Below are 26,840 nucleotides of genomic sequence, written 5' to 3' on the forward strand. Positions count from 1 at the left end.
ATCATCATCATCATCATCATCATCATCATCATCATCATCATCATCATACATTTTTAAGACAGTGTCCCTCTATCCACCCAGATGGACATGAGCTGGTGATTTCCCTGCAGGACTGCCCCTGAGTGCCTGGATTATGGATTTACATCATCAGACCTTACTGATTTCACATTTTTTAAAAATGTCAATAAATAAACCATGATCTGATCTGCAGTTTGTCTCAATCGTATTAAGAAAACTAAAGCAACAATTATTGAACTTTCTTTTATCTGCACTTGAGTAAGTGTTATAATTCACAGGCTACTATTTCAGCTAATTCACACAAACTTTGGTGTATGAAACCTTTGCATTCTCCACGAAAGAAAATGTCAATGAGTTGTTCAAGGTCACTTAGTAGTTCAGTGAGGACCCAGGTCCACAAGTTCTCAGACATCAGAACACTGTGCTCTAAACTCCCACATAAAAATTAACCATTATCACCACTTCACATTATAAGAAAGACTCCAACTGATGCTAAGAACAGTTAGGACGCTAGTCATGCTGAATCACAGAAATAACAGAGACATACCTTTGAAAAATCACAGCCTGTGTATTAGGAAAAACTTACATCGCCTTTTAAATGGAACAGTATTCAATAAGTATCACAGAGAAGCCTTTCAGTGAGGCTTAATGGGCGAAGAAATGGATTCATGGGTAAAAAGTGACAGGGGCACGTGATATCTACAAAGTGGATCTCAGGGTTTCTTAAAAAGTGAAGGTGATTCCTCTTGCTTTCGCATATTCAGCAGAAACCATATACAGATAAGGCATCCTAGAATTGCAAAAGACCTCAAGGGTCCTTCAGATCGGGCAAGGATCCAAAAGACTTAATCCTTTGGGATAATGGATGGAATGGAAAGAAGTTTAAAAATCAATCCCCCTTCTAAAATTAACCCCAAAGCTTTAACACAAAAGAGGAGACATAACCTCCAATCTTCTACACCTCTAAGCCCATTTTCTTCCTTTTGGTTCCCTGGAGAAATGTCAAACATTGACCAGCTTGAGAAGACACACAGCCACCACAGAGCCTGTGGAGCTGAGCCCTCCCTGTCCTTTGTGACAACTCTCCATGGTAGAGAACAATCAAATGCAATTCAACACCCCAGGAAGACCTCAATCTCATCTTTAGTCTCCAATGCACTCGGACAGACATCAGTGGATAGCACAGGGAAAAAATCTTTTTGGGAAACGTCAAAAGGAAAGGCCCTTGTGGAAGTTATAGATTAATGAGTACTCAAAACAAGGCAATTAGGATTTCTCACCGCCCAGGACATTCGGTTAGCTTTGCACTCTGCTAATAAACAGCATTTCCCAGTTGGGGATGCTGGGGATGCAGTATTTGTATCTTGTGGCCCCTTAAGTGGAGACACAGGCCAACAGTCTATAGCTGTCCCTTCTTTTTCCTAAGCCAGGAGATCGAACCCAACCAACCGAGTTGGCCTCCACACGTTTGGACGTTCCAAGTCCAAGTTAAACAACTTGGAACTCACTCAACGTGGTCACAGCCTCTCTAGGGCCTCGAGGTTCACAGATTCGAACTACTAGATACCAGCTTTAAACTTGACTCACTTCGGCTCAATGCGAGACAGAATCCTTTGGCTTTCTTAAAGACAGCGATAGACACACGATGTTCAAACTATGCCAACTGGGATCACCCTCTCACCTGCGGAGAAGCTGCAGCATGGCAGGGTACGACTACGTTATGCCAACCTCAGAATGAAACCCGTGTTGTGTGCTATTGCTGTCAAACCACACGAGTGACAGGTACCGCTGCCTCATGGATGGGGCTCTTTCATTCAAACTCCCTTTGTTTCCTCAGTCATAAAGGGGTCCGACAATCCTAAGTGCCTCCCAGGGAGAAAGAGAAAGAGACCTCTTTTAATCACACTTACTGCCGAAAATCAGTCTCCCGTTGCTTTATTTTCTATCTGCACGAGTCACTAGGAAAAGTGTTACCCAAGAAAGGAGGCCTTGGCACAAGTCCTATAGATAAACAGGCCTAATTTGCTGAACTCGTGGTTTGTAACAAGAGGAAAATATGAGTACACTAATAAAAACATCAGGATGTAACCCCCCGATGTAACAGCAAGAGTCCAGCCAGTATTCTGCATTCCTGACTAATTCACTATCAACATGCCCACGGTTTTATGAAAGCGTGAACTGAGTTTATGAAGACAGAAAGATGACTAATGAATATTCTCTTGTTTTCAATTGAGAACCAGTGTTTGCTTCTAACTGTTTAATTTCTCCTCCACCTCTGTTTCAATTAACCTCCCTGTTTGTATTCTATGAGATGACACACACTATGGAGAAAAGGAAAAGGAAATCTCGTTGATTTACGAGTAGTCTGTCAGAGGACGCCAGTTTCCTTTAGCCAGATTTGTGTTTGAATGGAGAGGTGCTTCATGGAATAGGAACTGCCCCACGTGAGAAAGAGCCCCAGCGGCTCCTGGTTGCTTCGCCAGTGGCTCACAAATGGCTCTTGGGCTTCGTTGTGACACACACAGAAGCAGAGAGAAGGGAAATTGCACCTATGTGTGACAAAAATAGAATCATTCCAACAACATGAAAGAGCCGAGTAGGATTTAAAAGGACCTCTACACCGTTCACTTTGGTGTGCCTAGAACTGAGCCCAGGGCCTTGTGGATGCTGGCCAAACATTTTACCACAGAGTATATCCTCAGCCTGAAAGGGGCTCCACATCGTTTAAGAGGTTCACATCCAAGCAGGTCCTTTATTTCCCGGACTAGAGTATAGAGCAACACAGTTAATGAAAACCTCAGAAAACAGAGCTGTTCACCAACAATGCAGGAGACATCCAACTTCAAGAAAAAGACCCAGCACTGACAAAAGTCCTGTTTGTTTCCACACAACTGGGAAATTGTTCAGGAATAATAATTTATCCATAGGAAACTGTTCACTGTTAATGTCATCCATATAAAACCGCCAACGCCAGTGAGGAAGCAGCAACAGAATAACTTACTGGGTAGTTATTGGGCACCGAGTCATATGTCCCCATTAGTGGCTTCCTGGTACATTTCTGATTTTTTAAAGCTAGGTACTTGCTGTCCTTAGGATATACAGTGAGAAATATAATTAATTTGCTCATGTGATGAGGTCAGATGATATAAGAAACATATCTTTGTAGTCCTGCCTCTGTGTGGAACTAGGGGAACTAACTGCACAGTCCTTTGTATGTCCCCAAAAGGTACAGAAATCCTGCTTGCCTGTTGTTTTCTGCTAAGGCAGCTTCATGAGCTTCCTGTGGGCCCTGCTCTGGAAGCCCCACCGACAGCAGAAGGGAAAGCTGCCTCAGAGCGGGATGAACACCGGGCAAGAGCTTGAGCTGTGAATATATAAGCTGTGGATGACTCCAGCAGACTGAACCTTCCGCCAGCGTCAGGCAGTAACTTCCCCTCACCAAGTCACCCCCGTGGGTGTTGCAGAGGTGACGGTGCAGATGGGGCCTTTAGAAGCTCACAGGGCTGGGAGCTGTGTGATATCAGAAAGTTTGGATGCTCGCTGTACTGCTCCAGGTCTCATGTCCACAGGGAGCCCTAAACACCTGCTTTCCGAAGACCCTGAGGTATTGGTGATCATGGCAGACAGAAGACAGCTCCTCAAGTGGAGACCCTTGAACCCTTGAGTTTCAGATGCTTGTTTGCTCGGCAGAAATTCTGCACACACACTGAGGCATCTCAACCTGGGGAAAGGCTAATGTTCCCCTTGGCCCCAGACTGTGATGTAGCCTTCTCTCTTTCTGATCGCTATAAGCTACAGTCCCAGAAGATGGCCCAAAGATGCGGAGGTGGTGGGACCCGTGAAATAGATGTCAAAGGAGATCACCAAACACGGGGGTGTGCTGGGTTTCTGGAAACAGGTTTTCACGGATGCCAGCAACATTGCAAAGAACCTTACATAAAAGTTGGTAAAGACAGAATTGTGCAAATAAAAAAAAATACTGACTTTTAATTGTGTGTGTGTGTGTGTGTGTGTGTGTGTGTGTGTGTGTAGAGGGTAGGTATGTGCATGTGACCGCAGAATTGTGACACTCTTATAACACATTTGTGATTTCTGTTTCCCATGATGAAATTTCTTGCCGCCCAATTCCTGTAAGCAAAACAAGAGGTGCATCATACACACACATTGGAAGAATACATTAAGTTCCTGACACGCTCCCAGACAGTTTCATCAAATTTTACCCGATGAGCATAAAACATCTGAGAAAACATGGCGCCTAACCTTCCGAAACTTTTGTCAGACTCATTTATAGTCAATGATGGATACTTTTAACGAACTGAGGTAGAAATTTATGACTTGCTTCACCCTTTTATGTACGTTATTAGTTCGGCATCTTAATTCTGTAACTTGAATGGTAGAGGAATACTGCGTATGTTGAAAAGGTAGTACATCTGTTCTACGTACTTTTGAATCCACGTTAAATTCTGGTTAGGGACAACTTCTTTTACCACTTTTTTTTTTTCCTTTTACAAAAACCATTTTTGTTCTGAAAGAGATGGTTAATATTTTATCCAACCTAAAGGTGTTTATGAACACTGTCATATTTGAAGAAGTGTCAGGCATATAAAGAACAGCCACACTTGGGCTTTTCCTATGTTACTTCTAATGAAGTTGTAATATAAAGCCATGGGGGGGGGGGAAATCAAACCTCCTTGGTAGAAACTCACTGTACTAAAAGACTAAGAAAGGTGATGCTGGGATCTATGGAGCTCAGCAAGCACAGGTATTTGGGAAACTGAAAAAAATCCATGAAGTAGAAAGGATGATTGCTCTCAGGAGGTGCAGTATCAGTATGGAATACCACCAGAGAGCACTTATGATGAAGCCAGCCGCGGTGGCCAGGCGGGCACTTTGTGCTTGATCTGCATGGGTGCGTTACAGCTGACAAAAATGCATGGCTCATAAACAAAAAACTGAAATTTCCTCATGTAAGTCCACTTCTGTGGCCTTCGTGCTAAGCAACAAACACAAATAGTGTATCTCACACTCAGGCAAGTTCCTCTAACAAGAAACAAATCAGCTCTGTAAAATGCAGCGGGCCATTAAAAGCAAAACTCTTCTTTCTAGATGAGAAAATTAAAAATAATCTGAAGAGGGGAGCTTCTTCCAAGCTGAAAAACAGCCACAAATTTGACCTCTTTTGCAGTAGACGGAGGACGAGGAGAAGCATGTCAGTAGGTGGGGCTTGGTGATAGACTGCTTTCCTAACACGTAGACGGCTCTGGGATTGGTCCCAGCACAGGGGGGGGAGAGAGAAAGAAATAGATAAGTAACTGGAAGTCTGGCTGGCCTACCAATCGTGCAGTGCTCTCCGTTCCATCCTTGGCTGCATTCACACTTGCCGTCCTTGCAGGTCCCATGTTCGGCACAGCGAGGGTGGCAAGCTCTCTGGTTGCACGCGGGGCCTGTCCAGCCTTCTTCGCAGCGACAGGTACCCCCCATGCACACACCATGGGAGCCGCAGTCCACCGAACATATTTCTGGATTGCAGAAAGAGGGAAGAACGGGGTGGGGGCGAGAAGGACAAGTATTAGGAGCTGCACCTTACATTTGTCCAAGTGAAGGGCAAGGCCATTGCGCTGTACACCAGTGAGTAGCAACTGTTACATTCTTTCATCTCCTTTAATTTTATATGTGGCTATGCGAGTACATGAAGCACATATGGGAAATTTTCTTTACTATATTATACGTACTATGTGCATAGCATAGTCACGTATAAATATATAAGGCTACCACCCCTGGTGGCCAAGAGAAAACATGCACACCAAAATAATGAGATCTCTGAGTAGCTATGGCTGTCAAGTACTTAACAGAAACTGTATTATGCACAGTCACTGAGAAATGAAAAGCGCTGATTGCTAAAGCCAGGGCTTCAATTTTTTTTTTTAAAAATATTCAGAAACTTGGAGGAGAATCTGTTATAGAAAGCACATTAGCTTGCTCACACAGGCTGGCATGCTGGTTAAATAAGAGGAAATGTTGTTTTTCCTATTTAGTAAATTTGTACTCTTGACAGCTACAAATTGCCTCGCTCGCATAATAGAAAACCAGTTTAATAATAAACATACACACTGACTCTGTCATTTTAAAAACAAAGATTTTCATCTGCTGGAATTTTTGAAAGGCGCACAATGACCAAATGCCTTCAAATTGTGTAACACTGGATGTAAGCCTTTAAAAAGAATTCAGATGTCTGAAGTTTCTTTCTTTTTTTTTTTTTTTTGTTTTAATAAAGCTTTCTTAAGAGCTTTATTTAACTACATCTAATGGAGAAAGAGGGAGAAATAGAGGGCAAGGGAACTCTGACGAATTGTTGGGTTTTTTATTAAGTTAACTGTGGGTTTTGTCCTAAGACCGCAAAACTATTGTTCCAACGATTTTGGTTTTCATTCCAAAAATCATTTCTAACAAATAGGAAAGAGATGGGTGCCTTATTTCTTTACAGTTAAAAGTAGTAAGCATTTATATCACCACATACTCCTGTTTCACACTCAGTCCCCAAACGGCATTTCTTGGCCACTATACTTATCTACATTCTTATCTCCTTTTGACACCACAGTAAGACATTGTAAGAACTGCAACAGTTCTTATAAACAACCTTCAGGAAATTAGCCGGGAGAGAGTTGTGTCTCTGATTTTTTCCCCCATACCATGTTTTTCTATCTCCTTTGAATTAAATTTTTGATTAAGAGACCAAGATGGTTTGATTAACTTCAGAGAAACACAACATCAACGCAGCATCAAAAGAGGAGTTTTTGGAGGTCCCCCTTTTATTCAATCGAATCAATTTTTCATTAGGGTGAAGTTGTTTATCAGCGTTTAACACACGGGCTTTGAGCAAGGTGCGTCAATCTTTGTAATGAACTTATTAATTAGAGTTAATTTAATTGAAGTGGAATTGAAGGGCTAATTAATGGACACACTGCTGATGAAGATAGAGGGAAACTCCGCTGCTTTCAGACCTGTAAACTTTACCATGGAAAGAATTCATTTTTTCCCCTCTTTTTATTTTTTTAATAGCTTCACTCAATGTTCTTCTGGTTATAAATTCTACTCTGTGATTGAGTGTAGCTATCTGAAGGTCATTTCACAGTACCAAAGGAGGTATCGGTAGCGGGCAGTGTTTTCCTTTAGGATTCATTTAGTTAAAGACCTCAGATGTATATTGCTAGTAAATGCTCAGCCACATATGTAAGTAAATGATAATGTTTGGATAAGCTGTAAATAAGAGCTACTCAGCTGTCTGCACTGGATGGACACAGGAGAGAAGACACATACAGAAGGTGATCACGAGCACTCTCAGGTCACTGCTACTTATCTTAAGTTTCCTTTCTTTTCTCAGCTGACAATTCAGTTCACTGTCTTTCCCAAAGAACACTTCATTCTCATTCATTCTATACACTGAGTTTGATGTCTTACACTTCCACTTTGCACTGAAGAGTATAAACATGAACAGAACCAAGTTCTCCACCTGCTTTCTATTTTTATTTAGATTTTTAAAAATTCAGATAGAATTTTTATTTAGATTCTCAGCTACAAAGTAATCATATCGGCACAGATAGCAAGTCTAAATACATAAAATAATAGAGGATATGCATAGCCAACTTCACCTTTGAATTAACATCTATTTATTTATTTATTTATTTACTCTTCAAGGCAAGACGATTCTATGACGATGGCTGCCATTTTTAATCATCTTAAGATTTACATGGAGAAAAACCAGTGGGCATCCCGCTCCTCCTTCCTCTGCTTCGGTGAGAGTGGGAAGCAAGCTGGACGACAACCTTGTGGCAGGGACTGCTGCACAGTAAGCTTTATTAGACCTGTGCTCCCAAGGGAGGACGGACCTGAACCAAGAAACTTTACTACTCAAGTAATCGTCCCTATAAACCGGAACTGGATTTTCTTTGTGGAATGCTCCCCCCCACCCCCAAACACACACATTTTAAAGTACAGGAGCTAGAAATGTAAGTAAGCAAAATTTCAGAAATAACTGAATGCGTATTTTGATTCTTAAGATATGTATTTATTTCTTTTATTTTTTGCTTTTTCGAGACTGGGTTTCTCTGTGTAGCCCTGGCTCTTGTGGAACTCACTCCATTGACCTGGCCTCAGACTCAAGAGATTCACCTGCTTCTGCCACCAAAGTGCTGGGGTTAAAGGCGTGCACCACCCCTGCTCGGCTAAAATATGCATTTCTTATGAAAAGTGGACAAACAAATGAATACAGACTGTGTAATGGACTTATGCTCGATAAATGTTGGTTGCGAAGGATTTCTTACAACTCTTTAGTGAGATGGTCTGACCCCCTCCACAATCCAGACCCCATCTTATTGTTTTCTTATTTATGTAAACATGTTATTTGTTTTGGAAGTCATGGATTTTCTAACCAACCTTTTGGGCTATTATTTCTACAAAGCAGGCACAGACACACAATGTCTGTCTGCTTTCGGAGGCATGTGCCAGTGATGGAGGGGTACCTAAGGAAGAAGGGAGTGAGGAGAGAAGGTTGTGAGAGGAAGAAGGGTGTGAGAAAAGGAGTGAGGGAGGGAGGAGTGTGAGAGGGAGGGAAGAGGATGTGAGGGGGAGAGAGGGAAAGTGAAGAGAAAGGAAAGGGAGGAGAGTGTGAGGGAGGAAGAGGGGGAGGGAGACTGAGAGAGGAGAAATGAGAAAACAGTCACCCTTGGTGGACAAGAAATATTTTTTAAGACTGTTACAAACTAGCTAATAAAATTTTTTTCTTTAGCTTATTTCCAGGATTGCATTTGAAGAATCAGAGGTGACTCTGCCTTGTTGATTTTGAATCACAGGAGAGAAAAGATGCCATTCACGCACGTGTCTCAAAATTCTAGGAAAAGCAGAATTTATAGAGCTCACCAGTTTTCCCCAACCCTGTCTTTAAAAGCAGCAACAATGTGGGGTCGTGGGGTCGGGTTGCACTGGCAGAGGACCCGGGCTCAGTTTCCAGCACCCACATGGCAGCACACAACTGTCTGTAATTCCAGTTTCTCCCGGGCTCTGGCATGCACATGGTGGACCTACATACATGCGTGCACAACACTCACACACATAAAAATAAATGAATAAATCTTTAGGAAAAAAAAAAAACCTTCAACAATGTGAATGACCCGCCTGGCAAAATTTTGTTTTGTTTTATACTACTAGGCCATATTAACAAATGAAGTAATTTCATTTCACGGCTCTGATATTTGGGAAATACGGTGAATGGGTGAATATTGAGTGAATTGAGGAGGAATGGAAAGAAGCTACTGTTCATGTTCAGTGGTATGCTACTACTGCTTTTTGCTGACGTCCGTAGCCCTTCCACACTATCGATGCTAATGCTGTGCTCTAGCCTGTCTGCCATTACTCCGCTAGCGCATCTGAACCTAACTACCAATGCTCCAAGGAGCGGAACTATTATCTCTACCTTATAAACAAAGAAGCAGAGGCACGGGGAAGTTACATAGCTTGCCCTACGTCCTCCCCAAACATAGCTACTGAATGACCAATCTCTACAAGCAGCATTCAGAGTTAGGGGTGAGGCTCACTCGACCAAGTATGCTTAAGGCCCCCAAGTTCAATAACCCGCTCTGGAAGAAAATAATAACAAAGAATTGATTGGACCTGAACAGATGGACTCCTGTGTTCCTAACAAGCATGCCTTATGTTTGTTAGAGAAGCAGGAGATGGAGGGGCCAGGAGGAAGAGGAAGAGCAGAAAGACGCTGCCCCCACGCCAGGCTTCACACCGAATGCCTGTATTTACACACTACTGCTGGGGAAAATCCAATCTTTCCTTTCTCCTCCTTATTTTGCTCATTCCTTCTCCTCTCCTTTTTTTTTTTCTTTTCCAAATATTTATTTTTGTTTGAGTATCCTTCATTTTCTCTCCTCGCCACTAGCACCAACCTAACCTCTACTATGTTTCTTTTTCTGACTTCATGGCGTCTTTTTGATAATGATATGGACTCCAGTTTCCCCTGCTTTGGACTTTGGACTCCTTTTTACCAAACTTCTATACCTTATTTTTTTTTCCCCCAGAAAGTCTTGCCTATTGCTCATTTGAAGTGCTTTTCATTTCTACTGATTCCAAACCATATGCCATCTCAACAGTCCTCACTTCCGCAAAGTCCCCTCACGAGCAAACTGAGACACACAGCAATTTTCTAAAGACTAAAGATCCATGAAATAGACCTGACCATGAACACATGTATACGGCTTCACAGCTCAAGTCCTTAGACACTCCCTAACAGCTTTCTTAGTCACAAACGGCCCCTTACCTGCCCCTCCCCTGAGCCTGCTATGCTTCAGTGAAGGCAGAAGTCTTAATAGAACTCCCTGTGAAAATTTTCAGTGTTCATCAAGACGGGATCACCCCTCTGAGTTTAGCAAATGATTCCATGTAACACTTGGTATGATATTATATTGGCGTCTAATTATTTCACGTGTGCTCATTTTAGCTCCCAATTAAAACTGTCATCTTCTAGGCTGAATGGCATCCTTTCACACTGTGTGACTAATGACTGGGAATATTGTGGAATTAGTTCCTGAGTTGCATCCAGAGTTACAAAAAAAAAAAAAATCAGCAAGTAATATTGTGTACAATGTCCATTTCCGTATTGTCCGAGTATGAGCATGTGTCCGTATGCTGTGAATGTGATTACTGTCATTTTCCTTCTAATCTAATTTAAAATCTGTGTAGAACTAGTATCCATAACGGACATCTACATTACTCTTTCATGTTCAGCCTACTGTTGTCCATAAGTTTCTTTTTCTTTTTTTTAAATTGCAGATTATTTGTTCACGACACAAAGAGCCTGGATTTCCAGGCTTGGTGGCATTGGACTGGTACACGCCAGTCTCTTATGGGTGGGGTCTGAGGCCAGCCAGAGCCTGGTGTGCCTACAAAGCACACAGACACAATGAGACTGAAGAAGATAAGGCTGTCTTGTGACGATGAATGACAACCCTTGCCAATAACAGAGGAAATTTTTAATAAGAAAAATACCAAAGCTTATTTCCTTTTTATAAGGAGTAACTACTTCATTCCTTTAAACATTTATATCTTTAAACAATCACTTGGTTATGTAATCAAGCTTAACAAGTGTGCCCGAAAAACCCAGATATCCCAAATCTTAAGTAAACCATGGGTAAACACCCAATCATATCGCACGGATTGACCTCACCATTTGAACAATCTGGGCCAGTCCAATTCGGGTCACAAGTGCAGGAGCCGCTTTCTTGAAGGTATGTCCCGTGGCCCGAGCACTGGTCTGGGCACATGGTCTTCAGTATTTCACAGTTGCTGCCGCCCCATCCTGGACTGCAGTGACATTCCCCATGGATACACACCCCGTGATTAGAACATCCAGGGTCTAGACAGTCCGCTAGTGTCAAGAGAGGAGAACAGTTTTATTAAAGATGAAAGATAGCAGAGAGTTCATGCAGGATGAAGAATCAACTCTTAATTTAATTCACATGAATCTTTTAGCTAGGCAGACGTCTGTCTACCACTCTCAAGGACTTGTTTCTGAAAAAGCAGAGTTATAATACAACCAAGCATTAGGAACTAACCCGATGCCATTTAGGTAACTGAGACTAATTGTAAGAATTTGTCATTTTCACGGATTAGTCAAACACGCTCTGGAGGTTTTGGACAATAGCTCTGTGTTGTGCGTAAGCAGAGTCACAGATACGGCCTTTTCAAGAACGTACCCTTTACATGCTGACCTGCTCCACGACCACTGACCACTGGCAGCTGTCTGGGATCCTCAAATTGTTAAAGAAACAAATGAGTTGCACACTCTGTCCTTCTTAATTCACTTTAATGTGCTTTAGAAGATGAGATTTAATTTAGCAATTTGACTCAATAAAACTTTACACTTGTACGGTCAATGGCCTGAAAATTTAATTCCAGAGACTTAATTGCATTACTTTGTGAGTGTAGATCAATAAAATCAATCTGATTGGAGAACGGAAATGGTGCTTTTTTTTTTCCCCCCGCTTTCTGGAAAAAAAAAAAAAGCCAGTTTAACTGCACTTGACAGTACAGTGTCTTGACTCTCATCTTCCTATACAGCAACGGAACAAATACACAATGTTGTTCCCATTCATTACATTACATCCAATTGTTCTTTCTTTCTAGACACGCCAAAGAAGTTGGCATCAACGCAAAAAGCTAAAAAAGAGACAAGTCAGTCCTTCGTTGAATTTCAAAGCACAAGTGCATGCTTCCTTTCTCACAGTTAAAAAAAAAATAAAGACTTACACATGCTCTAGAAACAGAGCAGAGGGCTCTTTCGTATTTGTTCTTTTTATTAGTTAAAACCGCTAATAAGACAATGCATTCATAAATATGGAAATAAAAATTGCTCTCCTAAAGAAGCGTGTGAAAGAGGGATTCATTTGCCAAACGGAAGATTACAGATTTAATCTGCTCCTTTATGGCGAGAACAATAGGGTTCCGTAAATATTGACATGTTTACCTTCTTCACAGTTTTCTCCTTTGTATCCTGAGTTGCAAGCGCAGGAGCCCATGATGCAAATCCCACGACCCCCACACTGCGGGTCAATGCACTGGGTACTTGGCACATCACATTCTGTGCCCTTCCAGCCACTGAAACACAGGCAGCGGCCTTTGGAGTACTGCCCGTTGCCGCTACAGAGCACTGGGCAGGCTGCTGTGAAAGAACATGACAGACAGAGGGATCAACAGCCACGTTCCCCCCCCCCCCCAGCCTCCCGAAGAACGAATGATGCCCCGTCCCCGCCCCTTGTCTTTCTCGAGTTGCTAAGTTTTCTCAATTTGACGTATTCCTACAGCTTATTTATATCGGCTTAAGAAGAGAATCGAACTTGCATACCTCTTGAACAATCCGGACCCAGAAAGCCCGGAAAACAATGGCAAGTTCCAGAAACGCATTCTCCATTTCCATGGCAATTTCGGGGGCACTCCACCACAGACTCTGAGGAAGAGAGACAGAGGGAGCATTTGTGAGGTGCCCACCTCTCTCAGAAGTGGTCCCTCTGTTCATTTTAGTGAGGTGTTGATGCGATTACGGATGGCTCCCTTCATAAACCCCGACTTGATTCATTTACATAAGATGATCTGATACTGGCGCCAAGCAGTGGTGCCTCAAACGCAGATTTTTAAAGTGTTCTCTTGGGGTGCTTCTCTCCCCCACGGTAATTTATAGCCTTTCTTACAGAGCTTTAGGGCTTGCCATATAGTCACAAATGAGCAATTCAAAAACCAGTTCATTTTACCTGCGCCCTATCACCCTAGTAACCACTCAAATTTGGTAAAGATGATTTAGTTTCTACCGAGCGCGGAGCTTAGGCTGGAGGTGGAGAAGGATGCAGAGGCCCCTACCTATAACGATGGTGTTAAAAGACACTTGCTCTGGATTTTTCCCATCGTTATAAAAGGCCAGATGCCAGATTCCAGAATCCAGGTACTGGATGAAGCCGGCTTCGTGCAGGCTGACAGACCTCGCCTGCCGCCCGGCTCTTTCGGACTCCACCAGGTTCCGCTGTTCTCTTGCAATTAGCCTGCTGCCATCCAGGAGCTCCACAAAGTCGTACTGGGCATGGGGGCAAGGGAAACAGCATTAGTACCTGGAAACAACAGGCGTGTGGCCAGTTCTTCTGGCCTTCTTTCTTTGCGAGTAAGTACAGGGTTAGGAAGTTCTTGATTGACAGGTCCAAGCGACGGAAGCCTTCCGTCCAGGCATTTTATGAAAACAAGGACTACCTGTCACATCTCCTTGTTCCATTTAAACCGAAACTATCATTTTCTTCCTTTTCACGGAGCCAAGCCTTCCAAATGTATTCAGTTCTCTTGACCGACGACTAGCTTGTTAAATTTAGGTAGTCTCGGGATATAAACATGAAACCCGTGTGATTTTACTCAGACCACGAATGGCTCCAGGTCCATTCCTACATCCTGTTGCTGACATATAGCAACCACTGCTGCGCTGCTTACCGGGTACTGGGACTATTGCTAATCCCAGAAGCCCCTGTTTGGGCAAGGCATTCACAGTTACTCTTGGGGGCTCTTTGGGAGGTTCAGCAGGGCCTCCCACCTGGGAAGTGCTCTATGGACTTGGGCGTACCCTGATGCAGAGCTGGGCCATTTCCACCACAGCACAGCACTCTCTCTTGGGACCCTAACGTAAACAACCCCCCAAGAGAAGTTTCATGGGATTCTTACATAAATACAGTCAGGTGAAACCTTCCTACCGAGGACCTTAACATCCTTCATTAAAGTCAGTCAACTGATCAACAGAAGGGTTTGGTAAGATGGGAGAAACAGCCACACGCAGAGTTAGGGAGCTGATGCCAGTCCTCCTTGGAGCTACTTTTTGCTTTTACTACGATTAATCACGGACACTGGAGGTTAAGAGAGTTGAAGTGGAGAACTTAAACTACGGCACGTGGCTGGCAACACTGGGCAGAAGTTTGTAAACAGATGCCAGTGAATTTGGAAGACACTGAAAAGGCTCTCCAACACTGGTTTCAATAATTGTACTAGCTAAAAGCTTCTCGGTGAAGTACAGTGACTCTCTTGCTATATAATTGCCCAGTTTCATTTTACTTCAAAGACACATTAAACGTGAGAGCTCGCAAGAATATGTAGATACATACTATGCATGAAACACGTAATTGCAGCACCAAATCCATATGCGTCATTAGTGTTCTATGATTGATTCTTTAATTGGAATGGTTGTCCAAGGAGACAATTATCATATGCCTTTCTTAACCAAGTCAAATAAAAATAAAATTAGTTATTGGAATTTCTGGGAATTATGTTTAAATAGATTGCCACTGTGCAGACCACAGACAGCCTCTGTTGCAATAAGAGAATTTAATATGTGATTCAGGTTTGACTTATTAAAGCCTTTATTTAAAGAGAAGCATTTTGTTCTTTGGGTAGTAATCTGCAAAATATATCCTAACTTCATTAGCCTTAAAACTTTTTTTTTTTTCAATTTTCTTGCAAGAATAAAAACGATGATTTCTCTGGCTATTTTTAAAAAGTTCACTGGCATTCTATTTCCTCATGATCACAGGAGAAGGAAGTCTAAATTTTGAAGGGTGTCTCCTCCTCATGAAAGTCCTCTCCATTTACTTATATTTAAATATTTATATTGTCAGGACAAAGCAAGAGGGAAGAGCTTCTTTTTGTGGTTCAATACAGATATTTTTTTCCTTCAAATACTATATACTTTATCTGCAAAAGTAAAAGGATAGAAATCTGAAGTTTTAACTAGTCTTTCGAGACCACAGTCAATCGCCACTGCGGTGGGCATCTGTCCCACACCTGACGGAACGTGAGAATGGGAAGAAGCCTGGTGGAGGTGGGAAGTGGCCGATGGCTTTCCATCCCAGCTCTAGGTTTTTGTGATGACATTTCATAGATGACTTCAGAAGAGCGATTCAAAACACCTGAGGAAAAATTACCTTCTTTATACTTTCATCATTTCCACCCAAAATAACCATATTACATGGCTTGCTCTGGAGGCATACTGTGATCATATATGGGCAAGTCTGAGCTTTGCTCTACTTACGAACTGGAACTGTGTATGGACTGATTTTTTGGGGGGAGAAGTCTTAAGAACTTATGCTACTTTCAGCATGAAAACCTTTAAACTAGCTCTTCAATCTCAAACTCTGAATAGCTATCACTTATCATGAGGATTTCACTAACTTGCAACTTCTTCATCTCCTTTTATGGCGGTGGTCCTCAACCTTCCTAATGCTGTGATCCTTTGAATATAGTTCCTCCGGTTTCTGTGACCTTCAACCATAAAGTTATTTTTTGTTGCTACCACTTCATAACTGTGACTCTGTTACTGTTATGAATCATGATGTAAGCATCTGATATGCAGAGTGTCTGATATGCGAACACCCGGGGGAGGGTGACCCACAGTTTGAGAATGACTGCTTTAAGGGAAATTTTCTCATGATATCACCTTATTTTTATGCTACTACCTAGTGTGTGTGTGTGTGTGTGTGTGTGTGAGACACAAACTTATGTGTATGTGTTATACACTTTAAAATTCTTTCTCAAAGTTGCTTTGAACATCAATGTATTAACAAGATGCTTTGTAAAATCAATAGAAGAATGCTTATGTTTCTTTTCTCAGTGGTTTACTATTTAATCAGCCATGTAAAAATGCAAATAGATTTCTCCTGGTATCTTGGTTGCTTACTTCTGGAACGCTAACGCTATCTAACCATCTGTTTAATTCAATTTCTGTTATTAAATTGATGGGACTCAGAGTCAGTGAATGCTTGAATGAGACCTTCAACTTTTGTTTTTGCTTTTCTGCGCCCGTCTTGCCATGCAGCCCCTGATGACCTTTAAGTACCGAACCTCTTGCCTCACAGCCTCTCAAGTGCCAGGATAAGTGTATGTCATTCTACCCAGCTTTAAAATTTTTCCTCCCCAAATTTCTGATGGTGGCATAGTCTTGCTGTATATCACTGGAACACAGAGAAGGAGAATGTAGAAATCTTCCAATTCAACTCTCTCATTTTACCAACAGACACTGAATCTTGGCAGAGTTAAGTAGCGTTTACAAAGTCAAGTATGACATAAAACCAAAAAGTGGGAGGGGTGTGCTTAGAACTCAGGGTTCTGCCTCTTTTTCTGAAACAGCCTTCAGGCGAATGCACTGCCATGCCATAGCACAACAATCCGTAGAGCTCAGAAAGGCTTCCATAGGCTTGCAACAGTCCAGGAAAATAAATCGGCCGTCAGGGAGAAGAAAGGCAATTGGTTCTTTGGCAATGGCCAAATGGACAGTTTTATAAAGGGTCACAAAGATGAAGACTTTCAAAACTCAAGTGACCATTCTGAGGGGCTGGACAATTTTAATTATTTTAGGTTGATTTATTTAATGTTCTCCAGGAGCAGAGAAATGTTCAATTTGGGTTGCTTTACAGCATATTTCATGTTTAAGCAGTGAATTCAGAAACAGCTATTTGCTCTGTTGATCTGGAATAAACCAGGGTGAGGGACGCTAATAACTAAGGCTTAAGACGGCGCATGCCTTACACAGATACATACGCTGTGGTAGAAAAGAAGGATGGATGCCATGGGTCTCATGGTGAAATAATGGTGCAACTGAAAGAAAATGTGAAACTGTGCCATTTGTTTTGCTAATTTTATGTTAAGCCTCTCATGCGAAGAGTCAACTATATATCGTTAAACAAACTTTTTAACACAACCCTCTACACACATTTTAACGCAGCCCTGGCTGGTCTGAAACTTGCTACATGGAACAGGCTGATTTTGTGCTCTGTTGGCCGGCTCCTTGGCCTTCTCTTCCCAAGTGCATGTACCCCATGCCTGGACACAACACAACACAACACAACACAACACACACTCAGAGACATAGACTCAGACACACGGACACGCACATGCTTCATCTGAAATTATTTTCAGATGACTGCAAGTTGCACATTCACAAATGTGCTTAACTTAAAGGACTCTTTGAAATAGAGAAAAGGAATTTAATTTTACACGCAATTTCAGCAGGGAGAGGTTTCCATATCTCACTAGACTACTCAGGTAGGTACAATTTGTGGTAACTAGAGTTCTACAAATTCACTTTCATTGATAGTTTTTTTTTTTCTGTCTCTGTGAAGAATGAGATGGGGATTTTGATTGGGATTGCACTGAATCTGTAAAAAGCTTTTTGGTAAAACCATCATTTTTCACAATATTAATTTTCCCAATCCATGAGCATGGGATGGTTTTCCATTTTTAGTGTCTTTCTCTATGGCTACCTCCCCCCAGAGGTTTAAAGTGAGTATTACACTGGGGTAAATTTTAAAGTTTAAAATCGGATACTGGTACATCATAACAAGTGTTTGACATAGAGGGATTCAAGGCATTCAGTTTGAAACCACAGATAAGAGACTATATTGTAACATATTGTTCAAAAATTACACATCCATAAAATCCATACATATTTTAGAAAGCATGCCAAGAATTTCAGTGTTGTTTTTAAGCTGTGATTTCTTTCTTAGTATCTAACCAATTTTTTCCATAATTCATAATCTAGGATTATAGAAAATAATCACAGATATGTAGTTTGTATGAAAACCTTGGTCTTTCTTTTACAAGTGAAAAAAAAACTAATATGGAATCCCTCAAGGAAATAAACTTATTATAAAATATGTCAAGCTCATCTAAGTGTTAATTAATTTTTTAATTTCTTGACTTATTAGCATAATACATCTTAGAGAAATCTCTCTTCCAATTTTATAGTAGATAATTCAAATAATTTCTCTTAGACATTCTGGGGCCTTTTCTTTCTCCTGATGATAGAGATTGAAGCTCAGGGTTTCCTTTATTATATTTCAGCTCCTATTTAACCTAATTTAAATAACAAAACCATAATTTCCAAACCACACATATCATGACTTGGTATTATGGACTTTATTAATTATTATTATTATTATTATTATTATTATTATTATTATTTTGTGGCAGTTGAGATTGAACCTAGGGTGTCAGGGCCTCAAAGTTTCTAGGCAAGCACTCTATAATTTAGTCATATTCCTTGCCTACTTTTTTTTTTTTCCTCGCCTACTTTTTAACTCTGTAATTCATCTCACTAAGCTGCCCACGCTAGCCTTGAACTTGTGATTCTCCTGCTTCAGCCTTCAGAGTAACTGTGATTGCAGGTCTGTGCAACAAGGTCCTGGTTCGTCTGTGGACATTTCAGTAGTGGTTCTCCAGTTCTGGCTGTTCCAGTGGGAGTATTTTCATACCAAGAATTGACTTCAAAATGCTAAGGATCCAGTAGTCTGAGGACCGTGCTGACACCACCATGTTTGGTTTCCTACGAGCATTCTGTCTAGTCACATTACCCTTCCTTATTTTCAAAGAGAAACTGAGGTTAACTATCATGCTTATTATGCAAGTGTTTCCGTATTTTCTTCAGTAAAAAACAAAAACAAACAAAAAAAAAAAACCTGACATAAATCTCAAAACCGCTTTAACCAAATCAATAGATTTAAGGTGGATATATACGCATCTGTCCTAGGAAAGGCAAAAAAACCACCTGAAATTGCAACAGAATCTTGGAGAGAGTACAGTGTGCTAGACTTCCAGCTGCTGCTCTATGTTCATTAAGTGCCTCCGACATTTTTAAGCCATCTCAACCAATCATTACCAACACAAGCCCCACCATTCTTCCTTCTAGTGATTCAGAGGTCTCAAACAAGCACGAGCTGCCCTCAGACTTCTGTGGCAAGGAAGGCAGTTAGGGGCGAAGGCTTTCCCCAGCAGCTGAGTTTCAAGGCTGGAGGAGCTTCTGGAAATGCGAACCGGGGGCCTGCTCTTTACTGACGACAGCACCCACACTCACCTGTGTATGGGAAGGCGGTAAGCCTTTCCGGCCGTAAACTCCGATCAATGCATCCTTCTGAAGAGAGATGTTGAACTTAAGAAACTGTGGCTGATCAATAAAGAGCTGTGATCTCCAGAAGATCCCAGGAGGAACCTCTTGAATTGCTCTCCGGCCAATATCAAGTTCTCCGGAATCTATGGTGTTATTTTCATGTGTAAGTCCACCTAATTTTCCTGAATGTGAGAGACCCAGCGATGAAGAACAAAACATTAAAATAACAGTTTCTTTTTAGAGAGTTATTTCCCCTCATTGTTCCAGGAATTCTTCTGATACGTGAGATACTCCCTTGTCGTTTTCACTTTAATAACTTTTTTTTTTTTTTTTGGTGAAGTGTTGTTTTACCAACTCTTATCTAACATTCTTTAGGGCATTTAAGTCAAAATTCTCCAGCTTCCCCAAAGGTATGCTGCTCACTGAAGCTGTTTTCACATTGACAGTGTTTCTCATTTGTTTGGAACATAAATGTATTATAAATTATATGCCTTGTTATTTCTTGGGAGAGCTACAGTCTGGTGCTTCTTGGCTATGCTAACCATCATACTGCAGCGTGTAAATGAGGGCAGAATGGATTAGGGAGACTTAACCAATCAGTGTTTCGGATTCATGTAGTCTTCTTTAAGTCATGCATGGGTGGGGGGACTTGGGGGGGGAATCACATGTGAAAAGAGGTAAATAGGGGGAGCAGGGCTTCAAGAAACATAAAAGGAGGGAAAGGCCTAAATTCTCTAAGGTTTTTTGAGATAGGGTTTCTCTGCATAGCGCTGGCTGTCCTGGTACTCGCTCAGTAGACCAGGCCGGTTCACACTCAGAGATCTACCTGCCTCTGCCTCCTGAGTGCTGAGATTAAAGGTGTGTACCACCACTGCCTGGCTTAAATTTTCTTACATTTTTAATGCAGGCTGTTACAAGGCTTCCCATTTCATGACCCACACTGTGCCATACCTCCACAACGACCTTCAACCCTCAGGGGATACACAAACAAACCCTCTGTTTCCCGAATGCCTGCCATCTCCTAGCACCGTGGCCTGGTTCTGGAAAACAGATCCAAGGTTGTGTTTTGGTGGATTGATGCTGCCCTTTGCCTCCTGGTCAAGGTCCTTTCTTAGTTACTCTTGGCAAGAGGAGGGATTTTGTTTACTTCCAGTGAAAACAAACAAACAAGCCAAAAGGTCCACGGAACCGGAAGAGGCGAATTATCCTCTATCAAATCCAACCCTTTTAATGTGATAACAACATTGGCTTACCGTCCCTTCTTTCTTTCTTTCCTTTTTTTTTTTTTTTTTTTTTTATTAAACTGGAAATAGCCTCCAGAGAACTTGTTAATTCAGAAATTTTAAGATTTAATCTCAAATCTGAGAATTATATCTTATCCTAAAGAGAGGAGGGAGCCTTCTATCTGTGAAGAGCTGTTAATTTAATATTGCTTCCATTTTATTAAGTGTCTGCCAGGGACAGAGCACTGACGTAGTAATAAGAAATACAAACCGGAGAGCAGTAGCTTAGAAACCATTTACTGGATAGCTTAAACAGCTTAGTCTTCACAGGGCTGGTTGCCCAGTCAAGCAGACAATCTGCACAAACTGATGAACTGAGCTTCGTATGACTGGGTCAAGGGAAGGCCATACCCACTGTGAGCTGGGCTTTGAAGGACAGGTCGCTTAAGTGTGGTGAGTGATCTTGGTTTCCAACTTGACTAAATCAGCAGTCAACTAAAAGGCAAGCCTTGAGACCCATCTGTGAAGAATTTTCCACTTTCCTGATTAGGTTCTTCAAAATGGGAGAGCCACTCTAAATGTAAGTGACACCTTCCTTGTGGCCGTCTGGATTTAAAATAAAAGAAGAAGGCTTTTCTTTGGCTTGTTTGCTTGCTCTTTTATTGGCAGGCTCATCTGCTCTGTTGCTGCCGCCACCACTGCTGCTGTTATATTCCTTCTCGAACATCAGAACCCAGCTTCTCTAGGCTTCTAATCTAGACTAAAGACTAGCACCTCTTCAGTGTCAGATAGGGACTGTTGAGACCCCCCAAATCATGAGCTGAACAGTGTGAAGACAGCTGTTGCTGGACCAACCAGTCTATTTTGTGTGAGTCAGTCTCTATAACCTTTGAACATATAATCATTCTATTGGTTTTGTTCCTTTAGAGAACTGTGAACAGTACAAGATACCTGAGTTAAGATAAATATCACAAATTAAAACAAAACAAAACAAAACAAAAGAAATGATGCGGAGAAGGGTCTATGCTTAGATGCATGTGCTAGAGAAGAAAAAAATTAAGTCTAACAACCTGGGTTTGAGTCATGGCCATGTCAGAGGCTGAGGGACCTTCTGGAAGAGACCAAAAGCCTGGACATAAAATTTCATCTGGAAAATGGGGATGGCCACACTTGAGGTCTAGACAAGTGCTCAGCCTAGTGGCCTTGTCTAAGTGAATTCAAGACATCAGTAGGATTACTGGGAGAGTAAAGGAAAGTAAGGGTGTAAAGGGAAGAGCGTACCTACATCTCTATTAAAGAATAGGCTATTTATACCGCAGAGTTGGGGTTTCTCATTTATAACTACTTTTCCCTTTCCCTCTATCAAGGAGCATTATTACACCTTTTCTTGAGGATGCATGTATTAACCATTATGCATGCTATTTCTGCTATAGTCTAAAAAACCAGAGGCTGGAGGAATTAGATGATGGTATAATTATATAAACAGTTCTCGATGCAGAAATGTTCTTGTGTTTCTCCTCCCTCCCTCCATCACTCTCTTCTCCTTCCCTTCTCCTCACTTCTCTGCATCAGAGGAACAGAACTCAAGATTATGAGGAAAGATTCCCCATAGTCAGAGACAAGTATGGCCGGTACCAGCTGATGGCTGAGAGGGTGTGAGGCAATTCAAAACAGATTCACTCTCGTGGATAACTGTGAGCTTTGAGGAAGAGTTTATCTCAGTCCAGTAAATGTCAGGATTGCTTTTTACCTGGACCACTGTATCCTACAGTGACACATATACCGACACTTGCAAAGGACAGCTATGGCTAAACAGAGACCTGTTAAAAGTTCAAGCGGGCTAAAGGTAACATAAAATCATTGTTCGAGGAGTATTAAAGTGCACACTACAGGAAGTCAGGAGACGAAGAGGAGAATGGGGAAATGGCCATAACAGCCCAGCTCTGATGCAAAGAGGGGTTATACAAGAAAGCCTAATCAAGCACCATTATTTATAATTCATACAGTCATTTCTTTCTCGGTATCCACAGCCATAGCAGTGGCTAGCAAAGCAGTTAAGGTCCATTTTATTCAAAGCAGTTTGGTATTATAAAGGACTATAAGGAAACATCAAAAGAGATTTCTCATATACTAACACTTGGATCATAAGTCATGCCCCATTCACATAACATTATTTTGTAACAACTACACATTCATTGAAGCAACATTAGGATACACGATGAAGTGAAAAGAGGGTTAGATCATCTGAAGACGCTGTGCTTCTTATCTGGAGAGACAGGCTGCTTTACTCAGCGACACTTTTGAATGCTCCCCAGCATTTTTTTATTAAGGAGCTTCTGCCCGGTGCCCTATGTTTATACAGGGAATTAGCATTGATGAAGGGGTCAGGCGCTGGGTGTGATGGGATCAGTCTCTCTGAACACCTAGGACTGGGAGTTTCCCTTATGTTGTCTGTATTAAACTTCAAACCATCTCTGCAAGGTTGATACTTTGAGGCAAAGAAACTATGGCATCATGACTCAAGTTTCCAACTCATGTTTTCCATATCATGAGTAGAAATCATTTTTTATTAAACACAATTTTTTTCTTTTTTTGAATTTATTTTTTTCTCTTTTTTATTATTATCCTTTCTTACTATTTATTCAATTTGTATCCTGGCTGTGACCCCCTCTTTTGTTTCCTCCCAATCCCTCCCTCCCTTCCTCTTCTCCCCCTATGCTGCTCCCCTAGTCCACTGATAGGGGAAGTCCTCCTCCCGTTCTCTCTGACCCTAGGCTAACAGGTCTCATCAGGACTGGTTGCATTGTCTTCCTCTGTGGCCTGGCAAGGCTGCTCCCCTCAGGGTGAAGTGATCAGAGTGCCTGTCACTGAGTTCATGCCAGAGAAAGTTCCTGCTCCTCTTACTAGGGACCCCACTTGGATACTGAGTCTATGGGTTACGTTGAGTCTATGGGCTACATTAAGCTGGGTTTTAAGTCCTCTCCATGCATTGTGCTTGGTTGGGGTATCAGACTCTGCAGGGCTCCCAGTTTTCTTTCTTTTTTTTTTTTTTTTTTTTTTTTTTTACCTCTGTTGGTCTCCTTTTGGAGCTCCTGTCCCCTCCAAGTCTTTCTATATCCCCCTTCTTCCATAAGATTCCATACATTCAAGTTTGGCTATGAGTCTCAGCCTCTGCTTTGATACCTTGATCAGTAGTTTTTTAGAAGCCCTCTGTGGTAGGTTCCTGTCCTGTTCCCTGTCTTTTCCTGCTTCCAATGTCTATTGTATTTGCCCTTCTGAATGAGTATTGAGCATATTCCCTAAGGTCTTCCTTATTGTTTAGCTTCTTTAGGAATACAGATATTAGTATGTTTATCCTATAGAATATGGCTTATATTCACTTATGAATGAGCATATACCATGTGTGTCTTTCTGCTTCTGTGTTACCTCACTCAAGATGATATTTTCTAGTTCCCACCTTTTGCCTGCAAATTTCATGATTTTCTTGTTTTTAATAGCTGAGTAGTATTCCATGCACCACAATTTCTCTATCCATTCTTCCGCTGAGGGACATCTGGGTTGTTTCCAGCTTCTGGCTATTACAAATAGAGACACTACAAACATGGTTGAGCAAATGTCTATGTTGTATAGTTGAGCATGCTTTGAATATATGCCTAAAAGTGGTATAGCTGGATCTTGAGGTAGCACTATTTCTAATTGTCTGAGAAAGCCAGACTGATTTCCAAAGTAGTTGTACAAGTTTGCATTCCTACCAGCAGTGGAGGAGGGTTCCCCTTTCTCCATATCCTCTCCAGCATGCAAAACAATACTTTTTAATTAAAATAAAAATACTGTTTTAAGTTACTATTTAAATCTATTCATCTATTTCATGTAAGATGCTTTAACTCATTCAACCACACTATAGAATCCACAGACCTTACAAGTATAGCACATAAAGTTATAATTAATTTTTTTGGTTAGAGAAAATAAATCTGTGTATCTCTGGCTGGTCTGGAACACACAGAGATCTGACTGCCTCTGTGTCCTGAGTGCTGGGATTAAAGGTGTGATGGATATACTTTCATTTTGAATAATCAGTTTTGTAAGAATAACAGCTTTTTTTAAAGCCATTTATCATTCTTTGTTATAATTCATCATAAACTGCTAACAAATTTATATTCTGATTGACTTCCACATAAAGTGATTTTGTGTGTGTCTGTGTGTATGTACGTATGTATGTATGCAGTACAGGAGAATAAGCCTATGTATGGCCTTATACATGGTGAACACTGAAGTACTCCACCACTGAGGTACATAACCCAGGTTTCATTTTGCTTTTACTTTTGAGATGTTTTGTGTAAGGTGCCCTGGCAGTTCCCTGCAGGCTCAGCAGGCCTTGTTCTGGGGATCCTCTGGCCTCAGCTTAGAGCAGCTGGGGTTGCTGGCATTAAGCGTCAGCCTGGGATGAGGCAACTTTCATGATGCTGAAGACAGCAGCTGCCTTTTCCCCACTACAATCTGCTGTGTACACACCCTCCCAAACATGGGTATGGCTCACATTTGGACTCATCTGTCCAGGTAATACGTGCCTAACCCTGTTATTACACTTTCCTGTTATTAACAATCACCTCTGTTGCTTCAGAAGCTTATGCAGGCGACTCTGTCTACTTTTTGGTGATGGAAGTAAATGTTAGCAGTTTTATGAGCACACCTGTGCTTTGGGGGCTGGTGAGTATACACTGGCACCGATCCCCAAGTTGTTTTCCCTAAGACTTCATCTTTGTTCAAGTATATCAGCTTTGAGAACAGCAACTGAGTTCTGGCCTCCTGGACTAAGGGTTCCACTGTCTCCAAGTAGCTTAATAGGTGGGTTTCTTTTTCTTGTTTTCTCTATTTGTTGATTTTCAGGGGTTCCCTTTTTTTTAGGCAAATAATGAGAGCCCACTGTTACTCTAGTTAGTGTATCAACTTACCCAATTAGTCCTATAGCCCATTTAATAGGTGCCTCTTTTCAGAAAGAGGGTTCTTTTATTTGCAAACAAAACCAAAACAAAATAAGGCAAAACAAACAAGCAAACAAACAACCCCATGGTTGACCAAACAGTGTTTGACTTAACAGTAGCAGATGTGGTGATGTTTCTGTATCCAAAATGAAAAAGGCCAGTTATGTCATAATGTCATAGAATCTAGGAAGCCAGGTGCTCATGGAAGTCTTTCATTGTCATCTCATTGGAAGATGATCTTCCAATCACCAGTCATGAGCCTAGGGCCCTATGAAACACATTTGGCAGTTGTCCTCATTTCCTGGGACATACGTTGTAAGAGGCTTAGAATCTCTGAAGTGACAGATACTGAGCTCATTGGGGTTGAGTGGCCATAGAAGGCTTCACGAATTGGGCTAAACCAACCTAGGGTTAGAGTAGATCTCAAGTCTCACAATCCCCAGGGTTGAGTTGATGACACCTGGCCACTGGCTTTACTGGTTGTGTCTATGTCATGAGGCCTCCATAATAGCCCAAAACGAAGGTGTTCTGAGAGCTTCTGAACAGCTGGTCACCCAGAGGCTCTAAGAGGGGGACTATGCCCACCCCATCCCTTTGACCTACAGATTCCTCCATTTTGTTCTCTGTGACTTCCTTTCCAACAGGCTGGTCAATATGTTTTTCTGAGTCCTGTGAGTCAGGCTAGCAAATTAGTCAAGCCAATGGAGGGTAGTGTGGGAACCCCAATGTGTAGATGATTGGACAGGGGTACAGGCAAACAACCTTAGGTTTGTGGTCTTCGGGATTGGGAGGGACAGTCCTGGAGACTGAGCTCTGTTGAGATCAGCTTCTCCCTTCTTGAAGACGGAGAGCAGACTATGATTAGAGGACTCTGCGCTTGGGCCATCTGCACAACGTCTTGCTAGCTCGCCATGGGGAGGCATCCTCTCACACTTGGTGGTCACTAAGTTCTGTGTATTGTTCTGCCACAAAGACTAATCAGCCAGGAAAGGGGTCGTTTTTAGGGAACTGATTTCTAGAACTTCAACAACCTTTCTGTGTATACCTACAGCAGGATGGCTCACGCCCTGTACACCTCGTACACTATGCTGTATTATGGCATGGAGCTTCCCTAGGCTGAACAAAGGCAAACTTTAGGTATTTTGGTTCATGATGCTC

The 26,840-nt window shown here is 41.7% G+C and overlaps 1 protein-coding gene across 1 annotated transcript in view; it reads right to left on the minus strand.

The window, feature by feature from the left end:
• Nucleotides 1-26,840, minus strand: part of Tenm3 (teneurin transmembrane protein 3) — a 436,338-nt gene that overhangs the window by 95,361 nt on the left and 314,137 nt on the right. The window contains exons 6-11 of the mRNA XM_055593562.1: nucleotides 19,445-19,659; nucleotides 13,432-13,642; nucleotides 12,923-13,024; nucleotides 12,545-12,739; nucleotides 11,246-11,446; nucleotides 5,352-5,537 (exon numbers count right to left, since the gene is read on the minus strand). Coding sequence (XP_055449537.1) covers nucleotides 5,352-5,537; nucleotides 11,246-11,446; nucleotides 12,545-12,739; nucleotides 12,923-13,024; nucleotides 13,432-13,642; nucleotides 19,445-19,659 — 1,110 coding nt within the window. The remainder of the gene's footprint in view (nucleotides 1-5,351; nucleotides 5,538-11,245; nucleotides 11,447-12,544; nucleotides 12,740-12,922; nucleotides 13,025-13,431; nucleotides 13,643-19,444; nucleotides 19,660-26,840) is intronic.

This window comes from Psammomys obesus, unplaced genomic scaffold (assembly GCF_907164565.1).
Source record: "Psammomys obesus unplaced genomic scaffold, mPsaObe1.curated_primary_1811, whole genome shotgun sequence".
Taxonomy (NCBI): Eukaryota; Metazoa; Chordata; class Mammalia; order Rodentia; family Muridae; genus Psammomys; species Psammomys obesus.